This window comes from Cryptomeria japonica, chromosome 9, assembly GCF_030272615.1.
Source record: "Cryptomeria japonica chromosome 9, Sugi_1.0, whole genome shotgun sequence".
NCBI lineage: Eukaryota > Viridiplantae > Streptophyta > Pinopsida > Cupressales > Cupressaceae > Cryptomeria > Cryptomeria japonica.
The window spans coordinates 603824705-603843022 of record NC_081413.1 but is presented as its reverse complement, the minus strand read 5'-3'; the positions used below and the strand labels follow the sequence as shown (position 1 = coordinate 603843022).

General features: G+C 34.4%; 1 protein-coding gene across 1 annotated transcript; it reads right to left on the bottom strand.

The window, feature by feature from the left end:
* Positions 1–3594: 3594 nt before the first annotated feature.
* Positions 3595–9114, bottom strand: LOC131043172 (laccase-3). Its single transcript, XM_057976453.2, has 6 exons — positions 8968–9114; positions 8183–8334; positions 7847–8091; positions 5227–5355; positions 4065–5006; positions 3595–3952 (listed from the first exon to the last, which is right to left on the bottom strand). The coding sequence occupies exons 1-6, from the start codon at positions 9076–9078 to the stop codon at positions 3822–3824; spliced, it is 1710 nt and encodes a 569-aa protein (XP_057832436.2). The 5' UTR covers positions 9079–9114; the 3' UTR covers positions 3595–3821.
* Between the last annotated feature and the right edge of the window lie 9204 nt (positions 9115–18318).

The window sequence follows — 18318 nt, the reverse complement described above, 5'->3', positions numbered from 1 at the left end:
GAGTTTGGGTAAGTCATCATATTTCATCACTTGTATTGATGATTACTCATGAAATTGTTGGGTATATTTTTTGAAGGCCTAAGATGAGGCCTTGGATACATTCAAGAATTTCAAAGCCCTCATAGAAAATGAGAAAGGGTGCAAGATCAAATGTTTAAGGACTAATCATGGAGGGGAATTTTTCTCAAAGGATTTCCAGAGTTATTGTGATCTTAATCACATTAAGAGGAAACTCACAACTGCATACACATCTCAATAGAATGGGGTAGCCGAAAGAAAGAATCGTATTGTGGTAGAAATGGTAAGGTGCATGTTACAAACCAAATGATTGAGAAATACTTATTGGGGAGATGTAGTTTCTACATTAGTGGACATCCTCAACCGTAGCCCCACAAGTACACTAGAAAAGATGACTCCTTATGAAGCTTGGTATGGGAAAAGGCCTAATGTTAATCATTTCAAATTTTTTGGTTGTTTGGCTTATGTGCATGTACCTGATCAGAATAGACAAAAGTTAGAGTCATGTATTTTTATTGGGTAGAATGAGAAAAGCAAGGCTTATGGATTGTATGATCCCATCACTAATAGGCTTATTGTCACAAGAGATGTAGTTTTTAATGAAGGGGGGAGTTTATGGTGGCATAAAAAAGGCCATGTTGAGAAGATAAAATCTGTTTTGAATGATGACATAATTTCTGATATTGATCATGAGGAGCCAATTAATGTTTATGTATCCAGTGGTTTAACTCCACCAAGTTCAAGTCCAACTTGTTCTCCAAGCTCTACAAGGAAGGTAAGGAGATTGAGTGATATCTATTAGAGGAGTGTAAATCACTTACATGATGAAATCCCAATAGGCGAGATAGTGAATTTTGTTTGATTAGCCAAGACTGTTTTTGAACAATCATATTTTAAAGATGTATGTACTAATGAGGTTTGGGTGCAAGCCATGCAAGAAGAGATGAATTCCATTCACAGGAATGCCACTTAGGAGTTAACAGAGCTTCCGCATGACAAGAAAAAGATTGGCACCAAATGGGTCTATAAGACCAAGTTGAATAGTGATGGGAGTGTTGAAAGACACAAGGAAAGATTAGTTGCTAAAGGCTTCAGATAGAAGTATGGAATTGGTTATGATGAGATATTTGCACCAGTAGAAAGACAAGAGACCATTAGAATTTTGATTTCATTAGCAGCTCATAAGAAGTGGAGCATATATCATATGGATGTGAAAAGTACCTTCTTGAATGGATACTTAGAAGAGGAAGTATATGTGGAGGAACCACAAGGTTTTGAAGTGGAAGGAAAATAGCATCATGTCTACAGGTTGAAGAAGGCTTTGTATTGCCTCAAGCAAGCACCAAGAGTGTGGTATACTAGGATTGATGGATACTTTCAGGAGAATGGCTTACAAAGAAGTAAGAGTGGTCCTACCCTTTACTACAAACAAAAAGGTATTGATATTCTAATCATAAGTTTGTATGTTGATGATCTATTGTATATGGGTAGTAGTTCTAAGATGAAAGATGAATTCAAAGTTGCTATGATGAAAGAATTTGAGATGAAAGATTTTTGTCTGATGAAATATTTTTTAGGAATGGAGGTTTATCAAAGTAAGGATAAGATTTTCATTTGTCAAACAAAGTATGCATAGGATATGCTGAAGAAATTTGATATGACTGATTGTAACCCTGCCTCAATCCAAGTGGTCATGTAGTTGTGTTATGTAGAGATGATGGTGCTGATTTAGTTGATGAGATAGTTTACAAATGTATTGTAGGGAGCTTGATGTTTCTAACCCACACAATGCCTGATATCACATATTCAGTTTCACTTGTTTCAAGGTATATGACAAATCCATCTAAAATACATATGAAGGCAACCAAGAGGATTTTGAGGTATGTGAAAGGGACTTTAAATTTTGAAATTCATTACTACTCTTCTGAAAAGTTCAATCTTGTAGGCTTTAGTGATTTAGATTGGGGAGGTAGTATGATTAACCATAAGTCCACATCTAGAAATTATTTCTCTTTTGGTTCTGGTTTGATTAGATGGAGCTCGAAAAATAAAACCATTGCTGCCCTCTCATCCACAGAAGCACAATATGTTGCAATTACCTCAATAGGTACACAAGCTCTTTGGCTCAGAAAAGTTTTGGAAGAAATTGTAGAAAGGAAAATTCAGCCTACAATGATTTATTGTGATAATGTGAGTGCCATCAAGTTAGCGAATAATTTGGTTCATCACAGTAGAACAAAGCATTTTGATATGAAATATCACTTCATACGAGATTTGGTGCAGAAGAAGGACGTTGAATTGAATCACATCAGCACTCAGGATCAGCTAGCAGATATATTCACTAAGCCGGTTGCAAAAGCTCAGTTTTTAGCTCTATGAGATAAAATTGTGAACCCTCTCAACATCGAGGAGGAGTATGTGGTGAATTGATGTTGCTCAAGCATGCAACTCCATGCATTACCATTTTCTTTGCATCGACCGATCATGCAGCTGCAAGCTTGACTATTTACCCTCCACTGTAATGCACCACCACATGATCCAAGATGAACTGCCAAACACCACCATGCAGCAAGCTAAATTTAGGAGGGTTGAATATAATTTTAGAATAGTTAATATTTTTTAGTTTAGGAAATAAAGCATCTATGCATGGAAGTTTTTCCAATCAGCTCGTTCGGTGATAAAGCTTAGTTTAGATTTTAGATTTTAAACAATGCAAATAAAATGGGACATGCAACTCTAGTTCCACCATAATTTTAATCTTTTTCGTAATGGTGATAATTATGCATGAATCTAGTGAACAATAATCTAAACTTAGACACATGATATGCAAGAGTTTTTACGGTGTAACTGTTGTTTTGTTTAAAGCTTTGAACTTATTAAATAGCCAGCCTCTCTTTTTTTCTTCTGCAAGCAATAATATAGATTGTATGTTCTTCGTGAGAACAGGGCACTCTTTTTCTGAATTGTGATTTTTGCTGCAATTCGTCTATTGCTATAGTTGGTTGTTTTCTTCTATTTTATTTGTTAAATCAGTTGGCTCTAAGGAGACAAGGCAGCTTCAAAATTCAACAATTTGTCCAGATCCTCGTGCATTGCATGGTTCATATTTTAATCACTTTCATCTTAAGTTTGCTTCATATTCTGCTACTTTAGGTCCTTTATTTTATTTTAAAAGAAAAAGAAATATTAGTTTAGATTTTGCACCTCTTGTTGTTTTTATGGTCTTTGTTATGCTAAATCAAGTCTTAGGTTTTCAATTTGTTGATGGTTTTGGTTTTTAAGTCTTTACATTCATTGCTTCTACTCTTGACATTGTTGTACTTTTCGTAAGTGGCTCTTCCAACTCTCACTACTATCATTAAATGCTATTTATTTGTAAACAAGACCTGTAAACTAATAAATCATATGAGAAAACTATCATATAACAAAGTTTTCAACAATTAACATTTTTTTATAAATATTATTAAATGTATATAAACTTGTTGAGAACTCTAAATGTTGACTGAAAGAGCTAGCAAAAAGATCTATTGTTTACAAAATACAATATTCAATTACTATTACAAATACAAAGCAACAAATACACTTAATGACACTGGAATACTCTTGCTGACGTAATATCACTGGAATACTCTTCCTGAGGTAATATAGTTGAACTAAAAACATAAGGATCCTTCCTTTTTAATAGCGTACATCACTCACTATATCTTATGGACGAATTCATTGAAGCGTCGTCTCTAAAATAAAATCAAGAGCACGCTAGGGTGATTAACACGAGAATGAAAACTCTGATGTTATAATCTGCACTAGCATTCTGGGAGATCATTGGGAGGACCCTTCAAACTTTCGAGCTCACTGTGACCGTTCTTCACTAGTAAAACCATGCTCAACCCCCATGTTACATGATCATCAAAGTGACAATGTACGAACCAAACACCTGCACAAATCGAACAATCCTTCAGTATTCCATACATTTTTTCCAAATTTCAATTTTTAGTACTCCTAAATCATATCTAGAATCATGACAGAATTTTTACGTTGTTCATTACCTGGATTGGTAGCTTTGAATCTGACAGCAGTCCATCCATTCACAGGAGTTCCCACAGTATTTCGTTGCGGAGGATCGACCAGGTTGAAAGAGCTTGGATCTGTATCATTATTATAATTTCCAAAACCCTCTCCTACAACATAAAAGTCATAACCATGAATATGCATTGGATGGTTGTCTTCCTGGAAGATACTGGTTCCCTGGAACACAATCTGAACTGTGGCATTATATTCAATCACTTTCACCCTCGTTCCAGAAACTGGAGCCCACAGCGTTTTGGGTACATCACCAGTATAATTATACACAACTGGTGGATGTGAAGGAAAGTCGGTGCTAAAGACTCCATTAACACCGAAGTGATAAGCTTGCAGAATGGCAACTTCTGGCAGCACAAAAGATACATTGTTCATACTGGATGTGACTCTGGTATTGTTAGGGCCACTACAGGTACCACCGGTTTCACAAGGACGTAAACCGAGTCCTACGGTTATGATACTACTGTCGCTTATGCTTTGGGGAACGTCCACCGGATGTTCCTCTGAAGCAAGGCTTCGTAAGGATTGGGTAAATGTGGTCACAGTTTCAGTGTCATTGTATATTGGAAGCTCTGGAATGATTGGAGTGGCAGATGCATTAGAACCCACGTAGCTCATAATGGCGGTTGTTGTGGTGTTATCAATATTTGCTTCAGCTTGAGTAGTGTATACTTTGGCCCCAATATAGTATTTGGCTGTCACTTGATTGGCTGTGAGAAGAACGTCTGTAGTCTGACCAGATGTTAACATGAGAATGTCAGTTGTGTACGGCTTTGTGTAGGAGGCATCCACGGATACCACTGTAAGATTGTGTGATGCAACCTTGAAAAAGAGGTGATTATTGACTGCAGCATTGACAATACGAAGAAGATAGGTTTTTCCCTGTTGTACAGCGAACTTTGTTGTTCCTGCACATATAAAATTTCACTGCTGAATATGTTTTCAGTGTTGATTTTGTTTTGTTAGAAATGAAATTGGGTGTGCCTTAGTTGTATTCACAGTGGTCGTTTCTGGATTAAAATGTGTAGAATTAATTACTAATGGGTTACCCATCGACTCAAAATCGAATAATTTTACCGAATCGAATCTAAATCTAAAGCCTTTTTCAAGAAAACAGAAAATTGATACCTGATGTTGAGCAGGAATAGAGGTCTCCTGGCTGTCCATTTATGGTGAAAGCATCTGAGATATTCGGCGCACCTCCAGTCAGATTTGCTTCAGCTTCCACTTCGATGGGATCACTGTTCCACCACTCCCCTGTTCAATATTATTATTTAGGTCAAGTAATTAGAGTCGCAGGGACAATCCAGTGTGAACGCACAAGGGAAAAGTCTAAAAGATGGAAAACTATGAATCACAAACACATTCCCTATTCAAAATCACTAACACTTCACAGATACAGCATAAGTTTTAAGATCCCAGTATATAATTCTTATTTCAATTTAGAATTTATAGTTGACATGATATATGAAAGGATTCCACTTGACACAATATCAAACGTAATCTTGTAAGAATAAAAAATGAAAACTTTCTTAAAGCAGTAATACACTGTAACTACAACACTCGGAAATGAAATACGTATGATTCGCTATAACTTTAACCTACATTAATTTTTCCATGACCTATGGAACTGATAATATTATATTATTAAATATTGTAAAGGAATAAAGTAAGTTTTGGGAATGATGGAGATGAATAATGCATATATTTAAATTGTTTTGGTATAGAAAAAATAGAAAGAGTGGGTGCTCTCATTATTTAGAATTTTGTAATAAATTGTTGTTATCATTGAATTGAATTTAAGAATTGGGTCAATTTGACAAGTGCAGATTTATTTTTTAATTCATAGATCTAATTTTGTTAATTGCGAACTGTCACTCTCTAGTTTATTGAAATCTCTACTTTTTACAAGTTATCAAGGATTGACAATATTTAAAAATTCCATAAAGAAGTCAGATGTACATGCTGACATGTTTCCATAATGAAGTTATATCACAATGAAGAGCATGCAAATGTCTTAAATGATGATTTTAAAGTAATTATATCACTTTTAACACACCAATTAATGTCGTTCTCTAACAAATTTTACATGTATGCAAATCATTGGTTAATCAATACTTTATATAATTAGGACTTGAACTACACTATAAATGATTTTTTCCAAAATACCATCACATAGTAATAATTATGCAAAATATGTACTAAGTTAGCTCATGTTAAAAATGAATGAGTAGGAGTTAGCTAAATTTAGCTAAATTTCAATTCAAATTTTTAAAACTCAAGGGATAGTTCTATAGGTGCTGGATCAATCTAATGGATTTTGGATCAAGGAAGGCAAATTTTGGTGTAGAGAACACTTTTCTTTAAATACTATAAATGTCACATGCATTGTTATATGCATGGAAATGTATTAGATGAGGCCAAATTCAAGATAATGTGTAAAAGGTGGTGTGAAGAATTAGGAAATAAGGGTAGCTCTACACAATCTCATGTCTTGATATGCACTTGAGTAGTTTTTGTCCAAACAAGTATAAAACTAAAGGTGAACTAATATGAAAATACTTATTGACCATTATAACTAGAAAAAAAGAAATATAGTCATTAACTTTAAGAAATATGCATAGATTTTTTAAATTTATTGAGTACTGGAGGAGGAAAAAGTTAGCATAATTCATCATTAAAATATATTTTTTCATGATTCAAAAAAGAAAATGTTAGTTACATGATCATATTTGATAATCATACAATTCCTAATTTATTTTGTAAATATTTTAACATCTCAAATTCTATTTTCCTAAATATTCAACAAATTCATGTTTAGTTTAAGACAATAAATTTAATTAAAACAATGATACAATTTAAATTACAAACATTTGTAGTAAAAAAATTTAAATATACTTAACAAGCTCTAAAAGATTAGACTGGTTAGTAAAACATAAAAGATGAGATTAACTAATAAATGAGTTAAATTATACTAATTTTCTAATAAGACGTTTGCTATTCAAATAGCAAAAACTTGGATTGTTTATCTTCCTCAAATTTTAAATTTAGGGAAACATAGAGAAATTGTAAAGATAACCTTTTAGAAGGGTTCTCAATGAGTCCTCAATGAGTCCAGGAAGAATCAACTCTTGCTAAGTGCATAAGGCTCTGACATCATAAAGAATAAGGAGGAGATCATAACCTTAAAGATTTTGACGGAATGGATAATCTTCCATTAAAATAATTCAATTTTACCAATTTTCCTATGAAAGAGGCAAATAAATAAATAAATAAATGTTAGCTACAGTATGGCTAAATTATCCTTTAAAACTATTTTTTCAAAAAGATAGCTATAGAGAAATATCCAAACGCTGGTTAAAGCTTTGCTTCGTTGTTGTGCTTCCAATGTGTACTGCTAATTCTTCTCTGTAACTGATCTGACAGCTTCATGAATCTTAATACTGAAGAATGATTAAGAAAGTCGGTTAAGTAAATTTGATCAATAAATATCATATCCTGATTTATTTATTTTTTGTGGTGGTTCATTTTCCTGCAAAGGCTGTTTGCTTTAGAGAATAATCCAAATTGTAATTCTAGTCTAGAGCCAAATGAGCAGAATACGGAATGTAGGAGAGAAAAAAAGTTGTCTGATGATTTTCGATAACTAGTTTTACAGCTTCATGGGTCTTAGTATTAAGAAAGATTAAGAGAGTCATCTAAGAAAACTATAAGAGATCGAGTTGTGCAGGTTTTTACTTTCCCTTACCGAGTACTAGAGGAATCTCAGCATGTGGGTGGGTAAACGGGTATGAGCTACCCTTCTTTGGAAGGATGACCATTGCTCCATGAACTGTTGCACGGAGCCATGACACATGGGCATGCCACCAGAACGTTCCTTCCTGATCAATAATGGTGAATGTGTACGTAAATTTCCCCCCTGGTTGGATAGGGCATTGTGTAATGTACCCAGGTCCATCAGACCATGCTGTACGAATCTGTCTGATTCCATGCCTGAAAATCAAATTATTGTTAATGGATCTTGAATCATCAATGGAATTGACTGTCTACAATCACATTCCTAACATACAAGAGATATATTTACCAGTGGATTGTAGCATTGTGCTGAGCTCTATTAATAACTGTAATATTAAGTGTGTCGCCATTTCGAGCATACAGAGTTGGACCGGGAAGCTGTCCATTCACTGTGACTATGGTATAATTCTCACAAAGCCGAGTAATATTTGTCGGTCGAATCTGTGCAAATCAATCAAAAGAAATTTATTTACTGTGTTAGAACTCTTATATAGAAATATGGCTTGGATTGTGTTACTGCATCCAGCTCTGCCCTAGATTCTCCAAATAATCAACCAATGGAAAACAGTTGATCTATATCTATCATAAGTCTGACTTTGGAGGCCTATAGTAGACACCTAGAGTATAATCTAACAAAACTATTACTATATACAGATGGGCATTGGAATCAGCTTTTTAATGATATGTGGAAGTCAAAAAATGGGTACCGGAATTAACTAAAAAAAACTAAAGACAGTTTTTCCAATTCTATTAAATGCCGTTTAAACACACAATAAAGATAAGCTGAAACATCAATCAAAAACTCAATAAATCTGTCTGCTTAGCTTGACTTTTACATTATGGCACTTTCATGAAAGATCAAATTGAGGAAATATCTACTTTAGTAATCTTTATTTACCGGCGTTTACACCCACAGTAAAGATAAGCTGAAACGTCAATCAAAAACTCAATAAATCTGTCTCCTGAGCTTGACTTTTACACTATGGCACTTTCATGAAAGATCAAACTGAGCAAATATCTGCTTTAGTAATCTTTCTCTTCATGAAAAACACAATCATATTAAAATCTACTTACAACGAATGTGTGACTATAGAAGTCTGCCCATGCGAGCGAACCAAATGAGACAATGAATGTAAACAGCAGCACCAAAAACCGTGCTGAGGAACACTTTGACATTATCACCATATTACAGTCAACTAAAATGCTGATCTGAACATGCAAAGAAAGAGGAACACTTTGACATTATCACCATATTACAGTCAACTAAAATGCTGATCTGAACATGCAAAGAAAGGAGTCTTTCAATATTGAAAGCTACAAATAAATCAAAGCTTCTAAGATTGATTGCATGGCCTAAGACTGTTTGGGTAGTGGTATATATAGAACCAAGGAGAAAAAGTTATGGAGGGAAAATAGCAAATGGCTGAATAGGAAATACCTAAAATCCCGAAATTACATCGTTGAAACCATGTTCTCCCTTCATGTCTTATCTTACAGACATTTAAACTTGTACAAATCACATGGGTGAAGGACATAATGCAATAATTTAGACTATTTTAAGTGTGATGGCGATTACATCACCACTTATATGTGGACCAGAGACATTAGGTAAGGATCATTATACTATTTTTTAATCCACGTGAAATGAGCGACCATTTGTATTTTTTCAATTGTCGGCAACAGAATTTAGAAGTGTTTTCTTACGGATTCAATCCTGAACTCAACTGCTCATGTTTATCCACCAATAGCAAATGGGGGTAGTGCTTTCTTAGCTGTGGATTAACTGCTCAAATTGTGGTAGTGCTTTTCTAGCTGTGTAGTTGATTCACAATATTTAAAAATTACTGGATTCACAAAGTTGTCTCTTGCTTAAAATTTAATGTTTGACAAACATGATTTGCATTTTATTCAGATATAATTATCTCTCATATTTTTACTTCCATGAAGTTTGAAATGCAGATACTCTCTTTGACATTTTGCTACAATGGAGGAAGAAATTAAAGACAATATCTTGTTTGAGAAGCATGTTAATAGTTAATTATAAAATTTTATTCTTTTGAAAGTGAATGTGAATGCATAGTAGAGAAAATTAAGAAAGAGAGTGGACAATTTTAGTAATTGTTTTTTCTTACTAACCTTTTACAATGAAAGGTAAATTATTAAGGCTAATTATTATTTGTGTTGGTGTTCATTTTATTTTCTTTTATTTTATTTTACTGTAATAAGAAATTTAGAATTATAAAATATTGTTGGTGTTGATTAAGTGAATCGGGAAGGGTTCGAAATCATATACATATTAGCTTTTAAGGGGGCAAGACAGTCTCACGACAAGTGATACAACCAAAATGGATTCGGTTTCATTGTTATAAGGGTACAGTATAATTATCTTTTTTGGGGTTCATTGAATATTGTGCTCATAAAATTGATCATTTATAAGTAGTTTGGGTGAATTTTTTTTTGGGTTCATTGAATATTATGTTCATAAAATTGAACTTTTATAAATAGTTCCCTAAGATTTTTCAAAATTAAAATTTTCACAATTCAACAAATTTTAGTAATGTATATCTATCTCTAATTTGTATTTTAAGTCTCTCTCATAAATATTAAGTTGGTGAAAAACCTTCTATTAAAAAACATAAATCATAAAGACTCTGGACAGAAGGAAGTGGATCAGGAGGTAGCAATATGAAAGTAGTTAACCTTGGATGGAATCCCAGAAAATAAGAAAAAGAGTATTTAACCCAAAGTGTTGGGGTTTATTCTCTATTCAGGTGAGTAGGGTTCTCAAGATTTATATCTATATGATTATTATCTTCTGGAATGTTAGGGGCCTTAATAGCCCTTTAAATTAGCATATGCTAAAATATAAAATTGTGGAACAGAAGATGGATATTCTTATGATTCAAGAAACTAAGATGAATAAGGACAATTTTCATAATGCCATTAACTCCTTTTGGCCCTCGGCTCACTTCTTGAATAGTGACTCTGATGGTGCCTCGAGGGGGATTGCTACTCTATGGAACCCTAATTTTTTTGAAGGAACTTTGGTTTCTTCTTAAAGAAATTTGCTTATTGTTAAAATCAGAAACATTAAGTCAAATTTATAATAGCTTCTGGTTAATGTTTATACCCCAAATGTTTGCAGTATCAGAGCCAACTTATGGAGATCCATAAATTTACAAAATGAAAGTAGAGCTGATGAGTTATGGATGATTGCTAGAGAATTCAACTCTCCCCTCTTCTCCTTGGAGAAAGATGGTGGTAATGAAGACTTTTCAGATAGTATGAATGAACTAGCTGAGTTCATCTCTTCCTCTAGGCTCTTGGACATCCCTCTTAATGGGTCTAAATTTACCTGGACCAAAAGAAGGCAAGGGGCCCATTTGAGTCAAGTGAGACTGGATCGAGTGTTGATTTCCTCTAATTGGAACTGTCTTGATTCTTTCAATCTCTGGTCTTCTCCTCACTCAATATCTGACCATAATTCTATTCTCCAAAGATTGGATGAGCCTAGGATGAGAAAGCCTTACCCTTTCAGGCATGAGTTGATGTGGGCTCAACATGCATATTTTTGAGCGCTTGTTGAAGAATGGTGGAATACTGCTGTGGTGGGTACCCCGATGTTTAAAATTACCCAAAAACTCAAGATCCTCAAAGATAAAGTTAAGGGTTGGAATAGGTATTCCTTTGGTAATATCTTTGAGAAAAAGAAGCACATAATCAATAATCTACGGACTATCCAATCGAGAATGGAAGAACATCAGGTTATGGAGGAAGAATCCAAGGAGGAATTAGACCTGAGAAATCAGTGGCCCCCTCTCAATAGAAAAGAAGAAATGTTCTGGAAACAAAAATCAAGGCTTCAGTGGCTAAATGAAGGGGATAAGAATGCATATTTTTTCCATTTTTCCACTTCGTAACATAGAAGTCGAAATAAAATAAGGTATATTCTAAGAGAAGATGGTACTAAGGTGGATGATGAAGAGGATATTCCTTCCCTCTTCATTGATTCTTTTAGACTAATTCAACTATTGATTCAGAGTATTGGTAATAATATGAACAATATGCAGGATGTTATACCTAAAGTCATTGAAGACTTAAAACTTTTGGACCTCAATAAAATAATAACCATGTAGAAGGTGAAGATGGCTCTCTTCTCTTGCTCTCCTATTAAGGTCCTGGGCCTGAGTGGATTTTTGTTTGCTTTCTTTCAAGACTTATGGGATATAGTTGGGAGATACTTATTCAATGTCATCAGAGACTTCTTCAGAATAGATAACCTCCTTAAACAACTAAATGCCACCTTTGTTGCTCTAATTCCGAAGAATGACAATTTTGTTTCCACTAGGGATTTTAGGCCTATTAGTTTATGTAATACGGTTTACAAAATTATTTCCAAAAATAGGGTCAATAGGTTAAAATTTTTGCTTGATAAAATAATCTCAAATCATCAAAAAGGTTTTGTCGAAGGAAGACGCATTTTAGATGCGGTCATTGTGGCTCATGAGCTTGTTCATTCCATGGATAATAGTAAGAAACTTTTGATGGCTTTAAAATTGGATATTTTGAAGGCCTGTGACAGAGTGTCCTGGGAATTTCTCTTTGAAGTTGTAATTCAAGGGAATATGTTTGCACCCCTAAGTTCTCAATCCTCAACAATGGTTGTCCCAAGGGAAACTTTTCTTGTGGTAAATGGCTTCACTAGGGTGACCCGCTCTCCCCCTATCTTTTCATTATTATTGTTGAAGTGTTAGGAAGAAATATTTAACAACTGAGATGTGCGAGTGTTATAAAAGGTTTCAAAGTTGCTTCTCTCTAAACCCTAGTACCCATCAACAATTTTTTGATGATACCATCATCTTTGGTGAAGCTTATATTTCAGAGCCAAAGCAATGGAAAAAGACCCTAGACAAATATGCTAACATCTTAGGCCATCATATTAACTTTGTTAAGAGTAAAATGTTTTTTCTAAATGTCAAAACCCACCCTCCAATTCAAAATATCCTCCATTCTTGGTTGTCAAATTGCCACCCTCCCAAACTCTTATCTCGGGTTGCCCCTTGTCTCTAGAGCTTCTAATCTGAATTTTTTGAATGATTTCCTTGAAAGATTTCAAGATAAGTTAGCTATCTAGAAAGGAAAACTTCTTGGCTTGGCATGAAAGATACAACTGTTTAAATTTTGCCTTCAAAACATGCCCATTTATTACCTATCTCTATTCAAGATACCTGGGGTGGTTGCTGAAAAAATTGAAAAGATCTAAAGGAGGTTCCTATGGTTTGGTATGGAAGAAAAAAGAAGATTCTCCTTGGTCTCTTGGGATATAGTTTGTAAACCCTGGAATTGCGAAGGACTGGGCATAAGAAAGATTAAATATTTTAATAAATCTCTTGTTTCTAAAATCGGTTGGTAATTTACTAAGGAACAAAAAGTCTGGACTAAAATTTTGAAAGCCAAATACCTACAGAGTAACTAGGAGGATAAATTTTTCAATTAGGAAGAGCTACATATTGGTTCTTCTATTTGGAATAGTTTGATTAAAATCAAACATGACATCAAAAGAAATGGCAAGATGATTATAGGCAACGGAAGAAAGACCGATTTCTAGAAAGATACTTGGGTGCTTGATCATTCTTTGGAGTCCATTGCCCATTTGATGAATATTGATAATTTCTTAATTAGACATTTGGGGAAGAAGGTGCATGATTTTATAATTTGGTATAGGGGACATGCTTCTTTGATTGATCTGAGTGGTTTTGTCTCATCCAAACTGGAGATTCACATTAGAAGGTTTATTTTGAAGTTGTCAATCTTTCTGCCATGCTTCCTCACTATTCTCTTTACACTCCTAATGGGAAGGACGAATGGATATGGAAATAGAGTTTGTCAGGGAATTTCTTTGTGAAGTCTTCCTACCACTAGCTAGAGGAAAACAATGACAAAAATTTATTATGGAAGGCAATTTGGATTAAGGGTCTAATCCCAAAAATCAACTATTTTTGGTGGGCGACTGCTTATGGTCGGATTCTTACTATTGATAACCTAAATAAAAGGGGGTTTTCTTTGGTAAATCAGTGTGAACTCTGTTACATTGAATCGGAAAGCATTGATCACATTTTTCTACATTGTAGCTTCACTCGGGAGATTTGGGAAAAATTATGGAAGAAGCTTAATATTAATTGGGTGCAACTTAGTTACTTCAAAGACTTCCTCGAGGCATGGTAGGTTTACCCTTACTCCCACCCAATTGCCAAGAGTATTTGGCATCAAACTCCCCCCTTCTTGCTTGGAATATCTGGAAAGAACTAAAGAACATGATATTCAGAGAAGAGAAGAGAAACAACATGCTCTTGGCCACCATCATTATTCAACAAATTAAGGAAAATATTAATGTTGAGTCTATTGGTTTCTCTAAAACCCTTCCCTCTCTTCTGAATCTCAGATTAAGATAGGTTTGGGGAATTAGACACAACTTCTTGAGTGTTAATTGGCAAAGAATGATCCTAAGAAATTCTTGTTTTTGGAAATCTCCTGAAATTGGATGGATTAAGTGCAATTTTGATGGTTTCTCTAAAGGTAAGCCTAGGAACTTGGGGGTAGGAGGTTTAATTCAGGATCATAAAGGCTTCTTGGTTGTTGGGTTTGGCTTTGGTATAGGGACTACTACTAACAACAAGGCTGAAGCTTGGGCAGCCTGGATGGGTCTTCAAGGTCTTTATGATATCTCTAAAAAGAATGTAATTCGAGAAGGAGACTCCAAACTAATTATTGACTGCCTCAATTCTGTAATCTCTCCTCCTTGGGAGATCTAAGAGATAATTGAAAAATATAAATGGTAGATTGGTTTGTTTGAAAACATCAAAATACAACATACCTATAAAGAAGGCAATAGATTGGCTGACCTCATTGCCATTCAGATTCTTCATATAATGGATCATAAGATCTTTAAGTTTGAACATATTTCTAGAGAGTTGAAAGAAATTCTCATGCAGGAAAGGGGAAATTATAAAAAAAGAAAGCGGGAAGTGGGAGTAATAACCTATTTGAATGAATTTGGTTTTATTTATTATGCTCACATTTTTTGTAAGTTTCAACTATCAGCTGGGCTCACACAGTTGGTGGGATTTCGAGGAGATGACTCAACACCTTGTGGATTGGGGTTCCATCAATTGTTGGATGGCTTACGTGGATAATATCCTGGAAAGGATATTTCTCGACAAAAGCATGATGATGACAAATGAGATTTGTTCTTGGATTTGGGATGATAAAGTATTTATTAGAAGGGCTATGAAAATGACTAATTTTTTCACTTTAGAGAGCATGAAATGGAGTGATTTTTTAATTGTGTTTACAAGAAATGATGATCTTGAGTCTCACACATGTGAGAATTATCATTTGAGGGTTATCAAGATAAGCATTTTTATGTTCTTCCCTTCCAAATGAAGTAACAGTTCTCGTTTTAGCTTCTTTCAGCTCAATCGCTTTCCAAGCATTTGGTTTTGTTCTTCTTTTTCCTGTGATAAGATGGGGGGCCTCTGAAATGCACTAAACTAAGTAACTATACATATTTGAGAGACAACAAAGAGTTATGGGAGCTCTTTCAAACAATGAGCTTCCCTGTGTTCTTTCTGGCAATGAAGGGCTACAACAAGGAGCTCTCAGCCAGGGTTTTTAATTCCTAACAGAATGGGGAGGTAATGGTGAGAAGAATTACCTTTACGGTGACGCCTGAGTACATAGCCGAGGTGACTGGATTGCAGAATGAAGGAGAGAAAGTCAAGAAAAGAGTACGAGAGACTATAAAGGCTTCATGAAGAAATTCTTTTAGAAAGGCAAAAAAATGATTCACTTCCAAAATGGTTACGATCATTCGACCCTCCCTAAGCCTTTTCCTTTGGTTAGCTGTCATGTTATGAAAGATTTTACCTTAGAGGTATCGTGCCTGTGAAGTGTATACCTGTAGCTGCAACACAAAACACTCAATAGATCATTACAAGCATGGTTATCAAATTTAAAACAAAGAAAGATAAAACCATGGCTAATCGATCTATTGCCTCCAAATAAATGCGAGTGTAGATTTTCCCTCAGATCTAGCTAAGCAAATTCTAGTGACTTGAATACATCTAGATGGAGGATTTAAGATGATAATGATGCATTTAAGTTAAAAAAAGAGAATGATTAAGCTACATGATTCAACAATTATGTTAGAAAATAAGCTAGATCTAAGATTCCATTGCCTATAATAACAATGCTCAAATGATATGCTAAAATCGATATGCCTATAGCAACAATGCTTGAAATGCAAGTGAGATGGGATGATTATTGCTCCAAAATGGGGTCTATTTATAGGATTTCCAAGGCCAAGGGTGAGGTGGTAGGAATCAATGGTCAAGATTGAGTCTGAAGATATCAATGGTGAAATTAGAGGAGGTTGGAAAAGAGGTTGGATGAAAGGGAACATTTGCCATCTCTATGGTGACAAGTGTCAAGAATCTTCTAGAGAGGTTGGATGAAAGGGAACATTTTTCATCTCTATGGTGACAAGTGTCAAGAAGCTTTGCTCATGAGAGAGAAAGTATATAAGGAAAGGGGACATGTGGCCCAAGAATGCCATGTGTCTCAAGGGAAGAGTAGGTTTAATTAAACCTAGGGTTAGATGGAAGGGGTTAGGTTAGGTGGTTAAAAGTTAGGAGGCATGTTGGTAAAATTTGAATTTAAAATTCAAATAAGACTAATTAATTCTCAACAACTCATAAATTGATTTGTTTTAATTAATTAGAAGATTAGAAGAACTAATTGAAGATGGGGGAGAATTAATTAATTTAAATTAATTAATCAAAGGGAATTATGAAATGAACCTATCAAATAAATCCTTAGATTTATTAATAAGTAGATGAAAGGGGGAATTTAATCAAATTGCTTAGTGAATTCAATTAAATTGGGAAGGGGGATTAATTAAATAATTGCTTATTTAATAAATTATCTTCAGACCATTTTTAGATGTATACATTTTGCCCCTCTTTGAAGCAAGGTGTGATGACACGTTGATTCAAAGATTAATTTCATTTTGATGATGATATAATTATTTAATTAATTATCTTCAGACAAATCTTAGATGTATACATTTTGCCCCTCTTTGAAGCGAGGTGTGATGACATGTTGATTCAAAGATTAATCTCATTTTGATGATGATATTTGTTTGATAGGATGCCCCAGCTCTTGATTTATAGATTGCAATATGATGATGCCCCCTTGGGAGATCAATTGAGATAATTGATCTTTGGAGTTTTTGGATATTTGCGAAATTGATATCCTGATAGATTATTGATTTGATTTCTGCAACTGTGGTTGATGAAAATCAAAGAATGATATATCCTGTACAAGACATGATCAGAACGTCTGGTTTCAGGAAAGATACATCGTATATAAGACATGAGAGAATCAATTTAGATGTGATTGATTGATAGAATTGATAAGATTGATTGGATAAAGAACTGACAGTTTGTTGATATCAAATTGTAGAAAGATTTAGATATGCTGATGTTGGTTCTATTGAGAGGGTAGCATAAGATTTTCACTGGGTCGACAATATCTAGAGAGATATGAGTCATTAGTTTGATTTTGTATACACTTGTGATGATACTTGTTGTTTCCTGCAATAGATTTAACCTTGGATAAAAGGAACATGTGAGATCCCATGCAAGAATGTGATGCAAGCTAAATGCAAATGAAATGCAAAGCTACGAGTGGACCAGTCACTGGATTATTGCATTTTGTCATCATTGAGATTTTTAAAATGTGGGAAGTAAGTGCAAACATCAATGGTATAATTAAACCTTGATGGCCTGAGCATTGCTTTTTGGATTTTGATATGGAAAGTTAGCACAAGCATCAAGATTAATTGAACCAAGATGACTTGAGTGTTGCTTGCGTAGAACAGGCAGTATTAAACATTTCAATACGCAAATTAGAAATGTCTTCAATGATGCTCTGATGATCATGTCCTGAGATAAATTTGCACATATTAATGATTAATTTTCAGACAGCAGACAAGAAAAATATCATGCTTCTTCCTTGTTCCTCTAGTCAAAAACATCCTAGAGTCACTCAGAAATCATGATAGCGAAAATCAATATAGAAAAGAAAAGTTGAACAATCATGTTAAAATCATTATCCAAAAGATATCATCCATGCGTTTAGATTGACTTTGTGATAGTTTGATGGTTGATAATTTGATCTCGTGTTCAATGCTAGATATGTCTCAGTTTTTGCTTGATAAGGGTTGTCTAACCATTCATTCTACATGTTTTATTAAGCTCAAAATGATCAAGAAGTTTTTGCCCCCAGCTAAGTGCAGGATTTTTCCCCAAGACTAGAAACAAATTCAGTATGATATACCCAATGATCCAAACCATGGCAAGAGAT